The sequence below is a fragment of the Tamandua tetradactyla genome, chromosome 19 (genome assembly GCF_023851605.1).
Source record: "Tamandua tetradactyla isolate mTamTet1 chromosome 19, mTamTet1.pri, whole genome shotgun sequence".
In the NCBI taxonomy this organism is placed as follows: Eukaryota; Metazoa; Chordata; class Mammalia; order Pilosa; family Myrmecophagidae; genus Tamandua; species Tamandua tetradactyla.
In genome coordinates this window covers 40,590,041-40,610,166 of record NC_135345.1, presented here as the reverse complement: position 1 = coordinate 40,610,166, position 20,126 = coordinate 40,590,041, and the positions used below count along the sequence as shown (strand labels likewise).

General features: G+C 38.2%; 1 protein-coding gene across 2 annotated transcripts in view; it reads right to left on the bottom strand.

Moving 5' to 3' along the window:
* Positions 1 to 1,985: 1,985 nt before the first annotated feature.
* Positions 1,986 to 20,126, bottom strand: part of FAM114A1 (family with sequence similarity 114 member A1) — an 86,008-nt gene continuing 67,867 nt past the window's right edge. For both annotated transcript variants that reach the window (XM_077136603.1, XM_077136604.1), the window contains 7 exons: positions 18,855 to 18,978; positions 13,238 to 13,329; positions 11,239 to 11,400; positions 10,237 to 10,376; positions 7,637 to 7,709; positions 4,075 to 4,128; positions 1,986 to 2,782 (listed from right to left, as the gene is read on the bottom strand). In XM_077136603.1, the coding sequence (XP_076992718.1) occupies positions 2,681 to 2,782; positions 4,075 to 4,128; positions 7,637 to 7,709; positions 10,237 to 10,376; positions 11,239 to 11,400; positions 13,238 to 13,329; positions 18,855 to 18,978 (747 nt within the window). In that variant the 3' untranslated portion in view covers positions 1,986 to 2,680. The remainder of the gene's footprint in view (positions 2,783 to 4,074; positions 4,129 to 7,636; positions 7,710 to 10,236; positions 10,377 to 11,238; positions 11,401 to 13,237; positions 13,330 to 18,854; positions 18,979 to 20,126) is intronic.

The following is a 20,126-nucleotide window of genomic DNA, read 5'->3' as shown; positions in this document are numbered from 1 at the left end:
CTTGATAAAAGAAAAAAAAACTGGCACACTTGTTTAGAGTAATTGCATAGAGTGAAGTGAACCCAATTTATGGAAAGGATTATTGAAGGAATACAAAACTTCTAAAGGAATCCTGTCAAATTAATCATTCAGTAGCTGCTTGGCATTTGCCCAGATTTGGATCCCGTACTTTGGCAGGTTTTAAAGCAAAGTAAAGAAGCAATTATTTAAAAGTGATGGTGAAAAGCAGTATTGAAAGAGAGCAATAATTGGATGATGGCTTATTCTATCTTAATAAATGTAACTCACAAACCACGCAGCTAGCTGTCTTCCCAGAAACCATTTGTTGGCTTACATCTCACCTGCTTACCTTGATATTCTATCATTAAGAGATATGTAAATACAAAGTGAACAATGCCAATCACTTTTTTAGAATAATTCTCTCGCATTCTTTTAATGTTTTCCACATTATTTTATTATTTAAAAATTTGCTCTGCACAAAATAGGTGCATTGAGGCTTAAAATCTACTAAATGGGTGTAGTTAGGCTTAAAATCTAAACCTGGGCATCTAATTCTGCTCCTTTGAAGATATTTCTCCTTTACATTCCAATTAATGTCTCTAAATCCATCTGATGCTAGGATACGATGCAAAGAAATTATAAATCTAAATCTTTCCTTCTCTGTATATAAAAAATTTACAATTTATGGAAAGGCAAATACAACATTTCCATCAGCTAATAATTCTCTAGACTTAATAACAGAAACATCCCAGGCAATCAAAAAGAAAGTAGGAAAATGAAAGTGTCTTTAATTGATTACCCAGAGAAGTCCCCCACCTCATCCCCAGATTGTAAATAAATTGTTCTTCTGTTCTCTATTTGGCTGTTTCAAGACACATGTCTTAGACAACTGAAATGCTAATAAGTAGTATTAAAATCTATCTACTTTGCATGGAAAAAAAGGAAGTCTACTGTATCAGGGGAATAAAAGCAAATATGAATAAGGGGTTTACACTCCTACAAAGCTACAAGCTTCATTTGCCCTAAAGAGAGCCAATGGGCAAGCTATCTTGTAATGATGCTTTTAGGAATAGAGATAGAGCTCTGAAATAGGAATGTCACCCAGAAGTCCTACCTAGAATGAATGGGTGGTGCTCAGGAGAGGAAGAGCTCATTGACAAGTCCTCTCTTGGCTGCAGGTTCTCCTATGCAGTGTCCCGGTGATCAATACACAAGTTAATTGACCTGCACATTGGTATTCTGTCTTTTAGAAGCTATGATAGTATTTGCTACAAGCAAGTGTGAACTGTATATGGAACACCTTGACTCACCTGTACTTGTTAGTAGATTTTTAAATTCAATCTTAGGATTCTGCTGTGTTGAAGCCTCTTTAATTTCCTACTTGAATACTCCCAAGTTTTGTAATTATGCCCTTGTGTGCTTAGGTGGCAGACTGAAATATGTGCCCCCTGTAAAACATGCTCTTAATCTTAATCCATTCATGTGGGAGGGAACCCACTGTCACAGGGCCTTTTGCAGATGTTATTTTTAGTTGAAGTGTAGCCAGCTGACTCAGGTTGGGCTTAATCCACTTTGCTGGAATCCTCTAAAACAGTGAAATTCAGACAGAGAGAGAGAGAAGCCATGGGGAGCAGCCAGAAGCTAGAAGTCAAAAGAACCAGGAAGAGAAAGGAGAAGATGCTGCCATGTGTATTGCCATATGACAGAAAAACCCAGGAACTCTGAAGATTGCCAGCCAGCCAGCAGATACCGACCCTGGGAGGAAGCAAACCTTCCAGCCTCCAAAACCACAGGCCAAAAAATTCCTGTTGTTAACTCAACCCATTGTCTGGTATTTGTTTTGGCAGCTAGGAAATTAAGACAGATCATAACAAGTCAATATTAAACTAAATACTCTTTAACGCCCTTTGTTATTCTAGCCCGTATATAAAATTTGGGATAAAAGATTTCAAGAAATGTGGGGAAAAAAACCACAAATTGAAAGATAAAACTTTAAAAACCACTAATTTACTTTGCTCCTCTGATTTTTCAAGGTTTAGAAAACTTACAGCTATTTTTAAGCATTTTGAAGAATTACTATAAATCCTCTTTCAAAATATCTAGCTCTACTGGGGTGAGATCATGTTCCTCTATTTTCAGCACACAGTGGGTGCTTAATAAATGCTTTTTGTGAGAATGAATGGCTATCGAGAGATATTTATGTTCTTCTTTTAACAAAATCAGTAAAATCTATAAGCAGTGTTATCTTTGTTCATGACATTATGTAACAAAACAAAGTTCAGTATAAAAACTAATTCAAAAAAATACTATGAGAATGTGAAATTCAAAGGTTTAAAAAAAAATCAAGGATCTGCCAATGAATTTCTAAATATAGCATGCTTTACCAGAATGGAAATGAGTATTTCTGAATGAACCTCAGATTAAAGGAAATTTTCAATACAAGCTGTGTAAGTTTAAATTAACATAAAGAAAACACAATTATTTGCAAAAACAACCATATACATTAAGAGAAATAACTTTCTTTAAACTTGTCTTCTCAATACTGTCTGTGCAAAATTGCTTGTAGTGTCCTCAAATGGGTGTCCTGTGGTCAGACGCCTAGAAAACATTCCCTTAACTGTCATACACTGATGCTATGTCATCTGTCATTTCCTTTGCCAGGTAAGGCTGTCTGGTGAGGTCATGGCTGAGCTTTTGGACGACTGTTCTGGACGTGTGAAACCTGTAGAATGGGCAGCAGCAGCTGGAAGGCATCCTGTATGTATGTTGTGCTATTGCAGCCCTGGGGAGAGGTAAAAATAAGTGGCTGAAGGGTTATTCTCTCATAGTTCAAATCTTGACAGTTCTTCCAATTTGATAATCATTTTTCTCAAACCCCACCAGGTTGAAGGTATGTTCCTTTAATTTTGGTGCTTAAAGCAAATATAAGCACTTCCCTTTGCATGAACTGAGTCTAGCTCTTAATCCTCTATATTAACAGAGGAAACAGCTCACTCAAAATGAGGCAAACCATTTCCATGGACTTTTAGGGCACCTATGTATGAATATCCAGGGCCCAATATGCCTGGTCCTATCTATCCTTTTATCAGGACAACTCCACGTCCTGAACAGTAACACTCGGTGCTACCATTTTTACTTTTGTACTTTGATCATTTTTCGTAACAGAAAAGCCTGATTTCCGCACCCCCCCCCCAACATGGCCTTGAATACATAAGTAGCTCTCCTGATTGGAAGTTTTGTAATTTCCAGTTTTTGCAATTCACAGCTACTACAGTCAGCAAAAAAAAAAAACCAACCAACCAACCAACCAAACAAACAAACAAAAAAAACCAACAAACCAAACAAAAACAGTATGTATACATTGTCCATGCTCAAACCAGCTTGTTAACACTTTGTGACTTCAGCTGGGTGCCTTGTGGCTGTAGATGTGCCCGTTTCTTACGTTTGGCCCTTGCTGGAAGGTTTCTCTCCCCCAGTCACAAATAGAACCCAGTGCCTACGACTCACCAGTGAGGAAGACTCCTGGACCCCTTTTGACTCTCTTGACATCACTACTTAAAGCAGCTTCATACTTAGGCAACTGATATCAGGAAGTCCTGGTGAGCAGGCAGGACACAGAGTGAGAGCACACTGCCTTGAGCAGAGGCCTAGCATTCTATTCATCGTTTTTGCCACCCAGGAGTTAAGACCCAGCTAAAGCAAAGATTATTGTGAATGGAGGGAAGTACCCACTTTTAAATAAAACCCCCCCATCAAGCAATAACCCCTCATAGCACTTAATTATCATAGTGTTAAAAGTGGTGTCAAACTTGGCTGCAGATATCTGCTTCTGTTGGAGGACAGAAATAACGTGCAAACTTAGCATTTCTTTTTATAATCAAGAATTCTTGAAAATTAGGCATTGTTGCTTTACCCGAGGGTTTACAGCTGGTTGAGCTACACAAATGTACTCAAAAAAGACTGTTGATAAGATTTAGAATTGCAATAATACTTGCTGCTTGGGGAGAAAGACAAGAACATGTAGCTCTAATATTTGCTTTGTTCAGAAGCACTTTTTCTCCAGGGACCACTTACCTCTAACAATACACTATTGATCATGGGGTTAAGGACCTCAGCTTTCTTGTTGCTCTGTGGAATTAAAAGTATGAAATTGATAGATTAGGTGCCCATACTTCAAGGCTTGCCACATAAAACGTAATACACTGGCTTTGTTGAGGGATCTCCTATAGAAGGGGAGAAGTAGAATGCTTCCTATACAAACTTTCTATCTGATGGATGCTTCACATAGATGATCTCATTTAGTTTCAACAGGAATTCCAGGAACAATTACAGGAACATTAGGAACAGAAATTATAAGTACCATTATAATCCCCAATTAAAAGATGAGAAAATATGGATCAGGAAAGTTGAGTAATTTGTTTAAGGTCACCCAGTAGAACTGAAACCCAGACCTTTTCAAATACTGAAAGTTTGCAGAAGTTCTGGAATTAAGGTGAGGTGAGTGAGGTGAAGTTGTGCCAGAGCAGGGTTGGATACTGTGTTTATTTAAAATTTTGGTATTTTGTTTATCATGGACTTTTTGCAACCATTTTGATTTTTTAAAAATATTTCATTAAAACACAATCTGTTTTGATGACTGAGGGTTTGTCTGCATGTGGCCTCTTAAATTTTGCACCTGAGGCAAGTCCCTCACTGGCTTCACCCTAATCCCAGCCTGGTCTGTAGTCTTTTTTTCCCCCCTTTTCCCTTTTAAATGCAAACATGAGTCCTTAGTTATAAGGTGTCTTCCGGATTAGCAACAAAATTAAAACATTATTAAATATGTTTGCATATCCCAATTTGAAAAACATCAGTATATACATAAGTAAAGCACAGAGTACAGAACCTAGAATAAAAATAGGGGCTCCAAAAGTGAGAGCTAGTATAAGGATCATTATTATTATTTTCACTATTGGTTCCTCAATTAATAGTCTTCTCTATCTAAAATGTTCAATCTACTTGTAGAAGACTATGAATCATTAAAGAGCTAGGAGAAAAGAAGGCAATCTCAATAAGGTGGTTTCCCTTACTGTACCTGGAAGAATTTATGGCAAACAAAAGTATATATCTTTACAGAGCAGCCTGTTTTCATTGACATTACTTTACAGAAGGTGAAGTAATGTTTACTGGGGAAACCATAGTGGAGTATTGGGAAAAACTCTTTAAAAACCCAGCCATTTGAGTCAAATAACCAGAAAACCCATTATAGTATTTGCTTTCATGTTTATTTGATTATCAATAAACATCTAAAATATAACCAAAACGAGAGCAATAAAATGACATTGGCTTTTAGAATCAATGAGATGTGCGGGCAAAGTAAATGGAGTCTGGAGAGCGATAGATACTCATTAACTTCATGTTATGAGTAATGGCTGTGTTTTTAGGGAACAGAAACAATGACTTGATGTAAGTAATTCATCATAGCACAAGATCAGGAATATTGTTGTGATGAGATGGCCTTTCATAGTAAACCTTATTTCAGACTTAGATATTTCTTTCTCCAAAATGATAACTTGTGTGTCCTTCATTTGTGCACTCAAATTTTGTATAGGTGTATATACACATACGTACATAAATTGAAGTACACATCTATCTGCTAGAGCCTTACTCCTCAAAAATGTGGTCTGCAGATGTGGAACATTGTCTAATAAACCTGGGAGTTTGTTAGAAACGCAGATTCTCCTCCACATCCTACTGAATCAGAATCTGCATTTTAATAAGATCTTTAGGTGATTCATTTGCACATTAAAGTTTGAGAAGCATTGTGTGGGAATACATTACTTAATGTATTACTCTCATACATTAAAAGGAATAGAAAGTAATACCTTGAATAGTCCACTAATGTAGATAAATTAATGTTTAATGCATATCACATAAAACATCACACACACACACACATACAGATATATGCACTCCCATCACTAGACAAGCATGCAGAACCAAACATCTGACTGTCTGAGGTGTTTGGTGGGCAGCAGACTGGGAGCTGAGTGATCAGTGGAGGAGCCTGAGCTTCCTTGTTTATTGAACTGTGGAGATGTTCTCACGAAGAATGAGGACAGGGTAAGTTAGAGTCTTGGGAACCCAAGCTGCCAAGGCCGTCCCATCCTCACTTCTCTCAATTCCTGATCTGCAAGCCCTGCCTCTAACTCCAAAATCCAGGGGTTTCAGCTAACATAGACAATACTGAGCACAAAAAAAATGCATTTCATTAAACCGATTTTATCAGTGAGCTTCCACCTCCCCATCACTCTGCCTGCATACAGTGATGCTCTATTGCTGAAGGCTTTAAATTAGACAAATGCAAAAGCTGCTGTTTCACAAAGCAGAAAAAGCAGAAACCAGATTCCTTGAAGCAGAATGAATAGGTGGTGTGTAGCTTACTGTTTATAAACTGAGTCACTTAGAGAAATGTGGGAGACAGACATCTCTTAGAATGATAGCCCAGTTCATAAGCATTTCCTGTTTCTTTGAGAGCTGCCCTTGACCTCAGGGGTTCACCTGCAGCCAAGTAGGCCTGAGTATTTGACCTTGCCCCAGTCCTCGCTGAGTGATGCCGAGGTGGACATCTGATTCAAGCTTATGAGACATTTATACTTTCTCACCTACAAACTCATAATGTTGAATGGAAAGACACAGGTCTGGAGGTCACTGCAGTTAAATCACATTTACTAACAACAGTTTAGAGAAAGGATCCAAGAACTATGATTCTGGGTCCTCAGAGCTGCTTATATTGCTCCCTTCTCAGATATAGTTGATCAATGTCCTCCAAGATACTCCACTGGCTTTTATCAAGCTCCCTTTCTTCCTAAACAATTTAGAGCTTATTTCTGTTATTTGTAACCAAAAATAGCTTAACTAAAGCAGGAAGGAAAACCTGTGGTTCTTCATGGAAAGAGTCACCAGCCCTTGCATCCAGGGCCTTAAAAGAAAAGGTAGAAAGCTTAAAAGTGAATATTTTCTACTTGTCTTTTCCAGTTTCCGAAGGCAGGCTTATATAATGTATGATTTCTAAAAAGAGAAAAACAAATAAATAAAACAACCAGAAGACACACTTCTAAATGAATGCCAAACCTTTCAAAGTTGTTACCTTGACAAAAGAAACACTTACGCCAATTGGTACAATTTTCTCTTTTGTTAAAGTTGAGGTGTGACAGTAAAGCAAAGCAATTTGTTATCTTTGTGTGCCTTATAAAATGGGCTCTGAGGGCAAGACAATGAGAGTATTCAGAATCAATTATTTTAAAAGAGATTCTTGAAATATATATCACAGATTTTAAGAAATGGAAGAACCTTCTATTAAAAAATGGAAGAACCTTCATTTGACACTTGAAAAAAAAAAAAAGGGTAATGAGGCCCAGGTTGGTTTGAAAACTCATCCAGCATCTTGTACCTCTGAGATGGCAGACTCAGGGTGAGAACTGGTCATAGGAGAGCCCTGAGGTGCCAGTCATCAGAGAAGGAGATCTTGGCCTCGTTTTGGTAAATATCTGTTTATGGAGCTATGAAAGAAAGTGCTTCCTCTATTTTCCTTAGAGCTCCTTACAGCCCCACCTCCCTTTAAAAGATGAAAAAGGAAACAGAATTCTAATCTTACCCCAACAGTGGTTAAAGAATTTGTAAACTTCTTTGATAAGGAGGCCACTTCATTGCACATTGCAGTAGTTAATCTGAAATTAAGAAAACAGATGTTTGCAGGTTTTCAAAAAAAAAAGTAAAATAATTTAACTGGCATGATAATTATGGATATTAACACAGTACTATGTTTAAAAGAACAGTACACAAGTTTGAAGATGCTCTGTAGAAAAATGTGCAGACAGGTTTTCCTCCATAATCTGCAATGATTCACAATCAGAGCTTAATTTAATCCTAATTTTCCCTGCAGGCTTGAGTAAAGAACAATCATCTAACTCATTTGACCTCTTTTTAGAATCAAAACTCTATTCAGGACCAATAGAAGTCTGGAGTTCCATGTGTAGAGGTCTATAAAATTCTAGCCAGATGGCTTTCCTCCAACTCTGTCATTTTTTTCAGTAATAGCAAACATTCATTGAGGTACTATGTTAAGTACTTTTGTATGTATAACCATATTTACTTCTCATAGTGACCTTATGGATGAGGTTCTATTTTTATTCTCATTTTACAGATGAAAAAACTGATATTTAAGAAGGTTAAGTAACTTGCCTAGGATATGCAGTAAGTAGCATGTGACAGAGCTAGGATTCAAACTCTAGTGCCTCTTGATATTTTGCTTATGTTTTTATTAGATGCCTCAAAGCAAAGATCCTGGAATAGGTTTTTAAGCCTTATATCAAAACTCCAAATTTATTCCAACCACTCCACTTCTAGGACTTTACCCCAAGGGAAAATGCAAGGTGGACACAAAGATTTAACCAAAACAATATTTATAACATTAGAGATGATGACAAAAACTGAAGATAACCTAAAAACTCCACAATGTGGGTACCTGCTGAATTTTATTTTTACAATTTGTATATATAACTTTTATGAATAGTAGTTGAAGATTCTATTATAAAAATAATAACCCCAAGTTAGAGATCTAGTGAAGTTACTAGCAAATACGTTTTGTTTTGATAAACAGGGTTTGTGTATAACTTATGTTTTCAGGTTTGTTGAGCTATATCCAACTATCCATCCATTCATCCATTCATCCATTCATCCATTCATCCATCTACTCATCCATTCACTCACACATCCATTCATTAATCCATCCTCCCACCTCCCATCCAACTATCCATTGATCCCATCGATCCGTCCATCCATCCATCCATCTATCCATCCATCCACCCATCCAAAGCTTTCTGCAGAAAGGGTCATAAGTAAGACCAGGAGACAGGCCAGAGTCATTTTAAGTGTTCTTGGCAGATGATTGAAGGGGCGCTAATCATTCAGACAAATGCAGGGCTTTATTGCCCTTTGCTTGGTGCAACTTGCTAAAGTTGGGACAACTGGGGTTAGGAATCAGAAGGAAGTGAAGAGTAAAGTCTTTTGCTATCTCTATCAGGGACTTCTGAACTTCGGCCCTCCCCTTTAAAATCAGAGCCACAAACACAAAATAACTACCTTCTGTTGTCCTCAATATTTTAAACTTGTGCATTTTCCCCTTTGCTCTTTCTTCTATACATTGAAGTAAGTACATATTCTCCCTAGACATATTAAGGGCAGGATTATGCAAGTCTTATAATATCTTTGATTTTTCACCTGTGTAGATATGAAAATTTAGACTAGATGACATATCCTGATAAGTGAGGAAAAAGTACAAAAACCCTCATATTGATCAACTTTCTGGAAGGTCCCTCCATTAAAAATTTGCTCCTCAACCGACAGTGCCAAATGTAGTGATGAGCAAAGACAAGTTAGCTGGCAAAGAAAATGAGTGTGTTGAGAGAGACATGTGTGTATGGTCCTGTATATTCCAGGGGTTTCCTATTTTGACTCCTTTGTCATGTAATTAGGAGTGGGTATTTGGGGCAAAACTAATTTTCTATATCACAACATAATCATGTACATAAAATTAAAGGCTTATTTTTCAGCTCTATACCCTCTATTTTCATATATATGTATATACACATTTTTAATTTCACTATGAATAATAATAGCCATTCTTTATTGAAGAAATAATATATGCCAGCCCATACATACTCACATGCAATTCAGAGAGAACTGGCTCGTACCACTGATCGGTAACACCAAAGTTCAGGACATGCAGTGCTGGTAGAAGTGCTTACGAACAGTAGGGTGTGTTTGCATATTTTCGTGTGGTATGTTGAAAATGTTACATTTTCAACATACTATACTCAGAGGTCTATACTTTCAAGATTTTGACCTATTAAACATCTTCACAGCTCTGAATGAAGTAGTGTGACTTCCCTCAAATCTCTTCATAAATAATTCCGGAATATCTAGTTCCTTCTTTTTGCGAACGTAATGTGTTTGTTAAGATAGTCCTTATTTCTTAAGATGGCCATAAAATGATGGGTGCTTTGAAACCAGAATCTTTAAGGGTACAGATAATGCATGTGTGTGTGTGTGTGTGTGTATGCATGTGAGTATGGGTGGGTGGGTGTATACGATAGGTGGATAGAGATAATTTGAATGTTATGTACATATGTACCATTAATTATATATATATATATATATATAATTGAAAAAATAAGAATTGAAGATAACATTTACTTTATCAGAACTTTTGCCTGGTCCTGAGCTGGTTTTTCCTCTTCTTGTCCATGAAGAATTAATTCTGCTACTTTATGAAGCTGCTCAATACAGCGTGCTGTTACTTCTGCCAGACTTTCAATGGACAACATGTACACTTCCTGAAATAAATAAATGTATAAGTACGAAAATAATTTCACTAAGTAGATTTTAAAAAATAAACCCAGTGGCGCTGGAAAGTGTTATTTGAATTCTCGAAATAAATTCTTGAATTCTTGAAAACAAAAACAAAAACAATTATGACCTGAAAAAAGTTTACCCAAAGATTCTGAGAGTGTCTAAGGCTTTTTCTAAGGGTAAAGGCAGCTATAAAATAGAGGTTCCACCAGGGTCTCAGGAACATTGAGAGTTTCATTCATGGGCTTAAGAGAAATTTGGGGCACAGAGCAGGAAGGTATTCATAAATTCACAAGGAAGGGAGGATGAATAATAGACCTAAGTGGAAATTTTTTCTTAGAGTAATTTAAATGAGTAATCTAATTTTAAAAAGTACTTTCTCTAAAATTAAAAATTCAATATAAGAAGTTATTGCAAACTCCATTTTTTGAATATAGGCAGGGTATAAATTATGCGCTTAATTTATTAAACTACAGAATAAAAGCTACAGCAATGAAAAAATGCTTTAAAACTTCAATTATCTCAGTTATGGGGCATCACGGCATTTATGTTGACAAACTTGCATATAAGACAGAATTTCACCCTAAGTGTATATCAACTATGTTTATAAAGATCTTTTTTTTTTCCTTTAAATTATAATTGTGAAGCTGTGGACAAAAGCTACAAAATCTATGAGAATCCACAAACTGTCTTGACATTTTGGTGTCTATTATCTTACCACTCAGACTCTCATTCTGCAGGATAGGGTAAAAAAAAAAAAATGGCCTTTCCTCACTTAGAATTATACTGCTAATAAAATTAACATAGTACTGCTGTCCTACACGTGGAAATCTAAAATTCATTTACCTCTACTGTCTTAGTCCTCCTTTCTTCCTTTTCATCTTCTTCAGGGTTCTCAGTCTTCTCTTCTTTTTCTTCTTCCTTAGTTTCCTCCTCTGATCCTTTTGCCATATCTATTGATACTGTGGCTTGATTTTTTTCCACCCAGTCATGAGCTTTTTTCATTGCCTGCGAACCACATATTGTGAAATACGGAGATTAGGTAATCCAATTTCAGGACAAAAACCAAGTTGCTCTAAACTTTTGAGGGTGGTTTCCTGTAGGTTTATAGACTGGCGGGGCAATTCCTCAACCTCCTTAAAGACGCCTTGTTGTTGTTTTCTGGGACGGGCAAAGCAATAAAAGGGGATGGAATAGAAAGAAAGTATAGAGAGAATGCTGCAGGGCCTGAGAACCATTTATAAATGCTATCCTCATAAAAATAAAAATGACGGTCACACTGATAGAAAAAGCTGTGGTATATTTTTCACTTTTCATGACCAACTATAAAAGAATAATAGTAGTTTTTAAATATAGGTTAGAAATTTAGCCATGGCCACCACTAAAATAATTTCCTCATCTGATATGTCTTATGAAGTTCTTAATGTTTCATGAACCTTGTAACGCATCATGCTGGGAAGATGAAGAATGGCTCTGCTTCTCTTATATTCATGACAGATCTTTCCACTTCAAGGGAGATAACAGAAGAGTTGTTGGAAGGAGCTTTGTGATGGTCTGTGACTAGTTTAATTTCACATGAATCCATGAGTGTAGTTTAAGCAACCTGTGGCCTTAAAAATGATGTCTAGATTGAATAAGCAGAAACCACCTCCTCTCCATCTGTTATTCTCTGAATTTAGAAAGTGCAGGCTTACCTAGCTTTTGTCATTATTGTTCAAGCTGCTTGCTTAAATGCAAGTTGTTTAGGAACTGCTGTTAAGTTTAATACTTATTTCAAAGCTTATGTGCCAAAGTTTAAAATGTCAGAGTGCTGAATGGTAAGTTAACAGCAAAATTTGTGGGGAGAAAATTCAACAAAACTGTCCAGCGATCCCTGCAGGGAGCTTCTTGACGTATCCTCTTCTAGGGACAAACGTTTAGGCTGACTATGTAAATAAACCAGTGGAATCCTGAAGCCACCACAGGCCAGCTTCAAGCAGTGGCAGGTGCTGCCAGGAGATAAATGAGGCAATTTCCCACTGTGTTTGAATCACTGACCTGCCAGGAGCAGTGGCCCCTATCGGAGAAAAAGAAATTCCTCATTTCTCCCCCTCGCTGCCTCATTTTGCCCTTTCTTCACCCACCTTGATAAGTGAGTGCCTGGGTAAATCACTGCTTACTAATAAGAGGAAAAGGAAAAAAAAAAGAGAGAGAGAGAGAGAGAGAGGGAAAACATAACATGGTTTTAAGTAATTAACAATCAGTGTACTCATTAAAAACTCCACGGTTTACAGCTATACCACACTGAATGTGCCCAATCTCATAAAAGCAAGACCCTGTACCAAATCGCAGGCATACTGTGACATTATTAGAGGAACAGACCCCATTAAAGCTGGGACAATCTTGCATGCTGGGAAGGAGAACCAGTTTTCCAGACAGGAGGAGATAGATGGTTTTCTTGGCTGATGCATCACTTCTCCTGCCCAAATCTGGCATGCCATTTTTAAAAGGAGAATTTGAAAAAGCCCCTCTGTGCCCTATCTTTCCTCCTCCATCTTCAGGATAACCTGTGCTCTAAGAGAAAATCTTACCTTGCCCAGAGATGGGAAGTGACTTGTTCAAGGTCACGGGGTAATTATTAGCCAAGGTGCCACCAAAATGCAGGTCTCACGACCCGGTCTGGCATGTTTTCTACCATCACGTTTCATTATGTTGCCACCTCAACTCTTACCTGCTGACTTCAAACTCCTCTCCCTGCATGGTGCCCCATGGGACTTAGGGTTTTTTCTGTTTCAGGCAGATCTCTGGACTTTTACTAGTAAGAATTTTTTTTTTAAATAAAAATTCAGAGCCAGATGGCACTGACCTTATTGAGTTTGTCAGGTGTGGCCGCGACATGTAATTCAAAGAGAAGCTCTGTAAGCATGTGAGCAAATTCTTCTTCCTTTTCTTCTAAGCCTAGAAATAGAAAGTGACAGAAGAAAGAAGAGTGATTTATTTTTCACTCTTCGGGATGTGGCAGCACCTCCAACTTTACAGCCTGCAGCCAGGGTAGGCAGACTAAATGGAGTCTGGGAGCAGTCTGTCCTCCAACTGCCGGGCAAAAACGCTATGAGTTCGCGAGTGTGCAAAAAGGCAATGAATGCTGGGTGAAAGGCTGATGAAGTCTTGCCTGTCAAGCTTTAGACAGCCCAGGCTAGTCTAAAGGCAGTACGAGGGCAGGGAGCTTAGCTGCCCTGTTTGGGGCTTTAGGTGGTCAATAGTTATTTGCAGGAAGAATGACTGAATAAGCAAATGAATGACCTTTCTGAGAGACCTGGGACAACCCTGTATTAATGACTCAAAGTTATGCTATGCTTGGCATTGTAACCCTCCTGGTATCCAGGGCACTCTTCAATGCCCACCAAGCCACAGCACCAAAGCACAGTCAGTCTTAACGTGGTAGACGATATCTGATGTAACAATATTATATCCTTGGGGAGATGTCTTAAAGTTATCTAGGATATCTGTCTGGTCCAAAATTTTTTTCTTAATGATTTGTCTTCCTTCCAAGCTGGAAGCTACCTAAAGACAGAGATGGTACTTGTTTTGCTTACTCCTGGATGCTATTCCAGTACCTGGAACATATTAGGTGCTAAATGAATACTTACTGAATAACAACAGGAATAGCACTGGTGGGCCACGAAGAGAAGGTGAGACTCTTAAAAGCTACAATCTCATTTCTCTTGTTTGATTTCTGATCAGTGTTAATGAATTGATTCCACAATGGGTTTACTACAAGTTTTGTGGGGGAGGTATAAAGACACATCATTAATCTGGCCTGAGTACATGATCTCAAAGCAATATAAGAAGAAAATACCCTGGCTTATGCTAGTGGATGAAGGCAGTATCTTCAGAGAAGACTAAGCCATCTGACATCTAATGCTGACAAGAATGTGCTGTTTCCCGTTTTCTAGACCAATGGTGAATCGGTAGCTTGTGAAGACAGCCAGGATAACTTGAAAGTCTTTGTTTGAAAACATTTGGCTTAGATCAATTTATCATCCCCTATACATACAGTCTCAGGAGGGACACAGATGAATAAATAAACCAGAAAAGTAAAGTATGTATGTCAGGCGGTAAGCATTACGGAGAACTATAAAACAAGGAAGAGGAGTAGGGAATGCTGGGGCTGGGGGATAAAGCAGGATAGCTGAGAAGGTGACACTGAGCAATGACCTGGAGGAGGGGTGAGCCTTCCAGGCAGAGGGGAGCCAGATTAAAGGCCAGGAGGGAGTGTGCCTGGTATGTGCAGAGAGCAAGGAGGCCAGTGGGGCTGGAGGGGAGGGAGAGAGGAGTGTGGGTGTTGTGGATAGAGGGAGAGAAGACATTCTTTGCTTCCGATGAAGCACAAACAAGCAGATTGTTTTAGCACAATGAAGTGAGTGCTCTGACTAAGGGGTCTAACTCAGCACCTAGCCCAATCCTAAGAGAGATTTCAAGGGAAGGCTTCCTGGAGGAGGTGAGCAGTGCCTGAATGGAAACTTCAAGAATGAGGAAGCCATTAGCTTCTCAAAGGAAGAGTGAGTGGCTGGGGAGCCAGAGATATGGGGGGAGGGAAGGGAGGAACAAGAGAAAGGAAGAGGAAGGAGGAGGAGGAGGAGGAGGAGAGGGGGACCAGGGAGACAGGAGGCAGAAAGGGAAGAGATTTAGAGATTCCATTGAAAGCTGTCTTCTGGACAGAGGTTTGGTCTCATCTTTCTAGGTAGGAAAGTTAAGAGGGGCAGACGCATACCTGGGCAGCATGCACAGGGTTACATTCCCAAAATTCCTGGCCTTTCTTATTCTGCATGAGGCAATGATGCAGAGCAGAAAGAGCCATGGACTGAGACTTGGAGGGATCCACCCCAGCTCCTACATTTACTGCTTTGTGACCTGGGGCTAGTCACATAGCTTCTTTAACTTCCATTTCCTCCTCTCTACATTTAGAGACTAAATCTCTCCTCTCTTCTTTAGGGCTCTTGTAAGAACCAAATAATACAATAAATGTGAAAGTATTTTGTAAACACTAAAGTTTAAAATATTAGGAATTAATCAATACTAAATTAGAATACAAATACTTGGTGTAGCTCTATAAAGCAGAAAAACACACCATGAACTTTCAGCAAATATATTTTAGGGCAAAAAAATCACAGAGAAATAGAAGTCAGTAAAAACAGATGAAAAAAAATGTTGCAACAAAGAATGCTATCACAACAGCTCCTGGTCTGTACGTTTGGCCAAGAAGATATTCACCAAGGCAATAAAAATAGATAACAGCCTTTTAAAATCTCTTCACAAAGATAGTAAAACAAATTAGAGACCCAAGACAGTGCAATAAAATTACATTCTGCTGGAAAGACAAATATGCAAATCATTAGTTAACATTATTAAATGCAGAAGAGCCTGATATTAAATTTATCTAAAAATGACAGTTTATTACATTTTCTGAGATAACCATATAAATTATTTAGGTGTTAGGAGGTTTTTAGGAATGTAAGTGCTTACAAGAAAAAAATTTGATGAAAATGCTCTGATTTATCCCAGAATTTTTCTCCTGGATTGTCTGCGAAGGTTACCCTCTGTATATTTTGGGTAATTTCTCAGTCTTTTTAGAGTTGTAACACTCCATCATAATTCAACTGATTTGATGACAGCTCTTCTATTATTTTCTCCCAGTTCTTCTTTAAGTGTTAGAATGACATTTATGTATTAAACTAATTAAAAATAATAGTGTTTTGGGATGGTGTGATGGTGGCTTAGTGGCAGAATACCCGCCTGCCATGCCGGAGACCCAGGTTTGAAATCCGGTGCCTGCCCATGAAAAGAAAAAAAAAAAAGAAAAAAAAATAGTGCTTTGGCAACCCAGAGATTTTTTGGGGGGAAATGAATTCATTACAGAAGAAACCAGGGTTTTGTCACTTAAAGGGAGACAAATCTACCATTTTCATTAAGGGTGGTATTCATGACATCAAATTGTTTTTCATATTCAAAACCCCAATGTACTGAAACTCTACATCATGTTTGCATCACATCACATGTTGCAACATTTTCTATTTAATAGCATTGAGTCAAATTTTGTCTCCAGAGATAGCATTAGTTGGTGATTGATGGATGCTGCTTTATCAGCATCCACCAATAACAGTGTCTCCTTTGATGTTGGGGGAATTTGGATTCCTCTCTTTCTTCTGTTTAAATAACATCCCAGATAGGACCAGGTCTACTGCAGGTATCATGTAACTTGCAAAGAAATAGTCTCATTCATTTTGGTGATTGTTAGTTTGATTGGGTCCACAATAATCACTGGGTGGCCTCTGACAGCTTGTTTTTAGTTTCTTCATTTAGAAACTAAATGAAGAAGGGTTGTTACTTTATTTTAAAGAAACACACAAATGCTTAGTAACATTATTCCCAGAATATCTCTTTGATACTGGCCTCTTTCTATTGTTCAGTGTAATTGATTCTTTTACTTTGATGCAATGAACATAAATCTCATTAACCCTAAGATACATAAGGTCAGTATGTAGGACTAAAGGGGAAGAGAGTGCTTATGTGATAACTTGAAAGTTCTTCAAAGAATTTTGCCCTGAGCATCAAGGCTAGAGTATTTGAGCTCCTCTATTCAAGCTTTGATTAAATGTATGGAGCACATTTGATCACAAAACACTTCCAGGGACCTGACAATATGAATGCACTTTATCATTACCCTGCACAGTGGATAATAACAATAACTACAATAATAAATAAGACCTACAATTTACTACACACTTACTATTTTCTAGGCATTGTGTTGGCGCTTTAGATAATAATAGTAATAGATAACATTTCCGAGCAGTTCTGGGTGCCAGGCACTGTAATAAATATTTTATACATATTATCCAATTTGATCCTTACAACAGCCCTTGGGAATTCATGTTATGATCTCCATTTTACATATGAAGACACTGAGTTTCAGAAAGGTTATATAACTTGCTCAAGGTCATCCAGAAATTGAGTGGTGAAAAGGTTTCCAATGAGACCGTTCAGAATATTCTAGGAGAAGCCAGTCTTGTGTCCGCGGTTGCTTGACCTTTCAGCATGACCCAAATGAAACAACTGTGGTTGTTGTGGTGCTTGGTTCTGGCAAAGGTAAGAACTCCCTTTCCATGCACGTAGCAAATGTTTTACTGTATTCTGCTCCCAAGAGGACAACTTAGAGGAATCATTAAGCTTGTCCCACTTTGAGAATATGTTTTCCCTCTCAGGGGAGACTTGCTTCTCACAAAATAGGTTTTAATGTCCTCAGGGTTAAATCATTGTTCGGCTGGAATACTGTCACTGGGGTCCCTTCAATGATTGCCAACTGTGATGATCTGGAGCTGTATGTAACCCAGAAACGATCACATTCTTTTAATCCACTCTTGTGGGTACAGACCTATTGTGGGTGGGACCTTTTGATTAGGTTATTTCAGTTATGCATGCCTTAGGTGAAGATCTTAATCCTTTTACTGGAGTCCTTTATAAAAGCATGAGATGGAGAGAAGACAAAGAAAAAAGCCCCAGAGAAGTTAAGAGATGAAATTCAGAAAAGCACACAGAGAAATTTAAAGAGAGAAAAGCCAGAGAAGCTGAGCGACAAGGACACGCACAGAAGCTCAGAGACAAAATCACTGAAGCCAGAAACTGGAAGTAACAAAACTCAGGAGAGAGGGGAAAGACCAGGAGACATCACCATGTGCCTGCAGTGTGACAGAGTTGAGGATTGCTGGCAGCCGGTCTTCAGGGAGAAGGTATAGTCCTGTTGATGCCTTAATTTGGACATTTTTCACAGTCTCAGAACTGTAAGCTTGTAAATTAATAAATCCCCACTGTAAAAGCCAATCCAATTCTGGTTTACTGCATTTCATCAGCAAACTAAAACACCAACCTAACATATCACACCACTGTGGGAAAACGGTGCAAACTTTGTCAGAACCTTACTTTTTAGGTGGAATGTAGGACACCTATGAATATACCCTAACTCTTACACATGGAAATTACAAGGAAAACAAAAAATGTGAAAAGAAATCCATTTACAGACTTACTTGCCATCAACACCAGACATATTTAACAACTTCCACACGCAGTGTAAAAATTAGAATTCGGAGTGTAAATGCTAGTCATCAGGGGCCTGTTTAGCACACTGCATTCTTCATTCATTCTACCATAGGCATTTACTGTGTGCCTATATGCAGGGATTATGCTGGACATCACAGAACGAGAGATGCCTAAGACAGGCGTCTTCCCATCAGTGAAGAGAGAATTATAAATCAATGTGACAAGCTCCTGTAACAAGAGCAGATGCACAGGGTATTTTGGAAGCAGGGAGGAGGAGCACTTGAATGAAATAATTCCACCCTGCTCAAACGGCTGTGCTCATTATCAGCAGTTTCATAAAGATTATACCAACAGTATATCTTGATATTTAACTTGTCATTTTTCTCTACCTTGTTCTTCTTGACTCTCTTCATCCTCTAATTCTTTGGCTGCAAAGATGTCCTTAATGGAAATTAGGTCATGCTTTAAGAGTTCCAGCTTCTCTCCATTGAGTGATGCTAAAATTGACTGAACCTGAAAAAAGAAAGAAATAGGTCAGCACCACGGTCGTTTTTTCTTCTCATTAATAACTTTTACATACAGGTCCCTACTCTCAGGAGCTGAAGCATTGCAGGGTATGGGAGGTTATGCTTGGTGTGAATGTCATCTTGACTGCCTACTAAATGCAACCTGGGCAAGTTACATAAGCCCCCTGGGCTTAGATTTTCTCAGTTTTTAAAAATGAGATTCACTTCTCATAGTGATGCTTTGAAGGGAAATGAGACAAAGAATATGAAATGCATTGCACAGTTGCATGCAGGTGATGCTAAATAAATGATGGTGGTAACTCTTCTATGATGGTGGTTAAGAATATACTTTGGTATCAAACCTGAGTTCAAATATCAGCTTTCCATTTACAAATTATGTGACTTTGGGTAAATAATTTAACCTTGTTCACCTCAGCTTCTTTAGCTGTAAAATGGGGATCATAATAGCATCTACCTAATAAGGGTGTTTATGGAATTAAATGAAAAATGTACTTAAAAGTTCTTCTGGTGAGCCTCTATAAATTATATAGGTATGTATGTATGTACACACATGTAAACAAACATAAATAAATAAATGATACACACACACACAGATATACACACATATACACTTGCCAGATGTGGGTTATTGTAGTGGGGTTACAAAAATGTCCAAGACACAGTTTTCTTCTCAGAGATCTGAGGACGGAGGCCCAGGTCAATCCATAAGGGCCATGACAGATATCAGCAGAGGTACAGTGGGCCCCCAGGAAGAGTGTATTAATTTCCTAGCTGCTAAAAAAAACAATACTATACAGTAGGTTGGTTTAAACAATGAGAATTTATTGGCTCGTGATTCTTAGGCTATAAATAGTTCAAAATCAAGACGTCAGCAAAATGGTACATTCTCCCCCAAGACTGGCATTCTGGGACTGGCTGCCAAGGGTCCTTCTGTCCCTGGCTTTTCTGTCACATGGCAGTGCACATAGCAGCATCTTCTTTTTCTTCTGGGTTCCACTGACTTCCAGCCTCTTGATCTTCCTGCAGCTTTTGCTTTATGTCCAGTTTCCTTTGCTTATATTGACTTCAGTAGAATGGATAAAGGCCTACCCCATTCGGTTTGAACACACTTTCACTACTAACATCTTCAAAGGT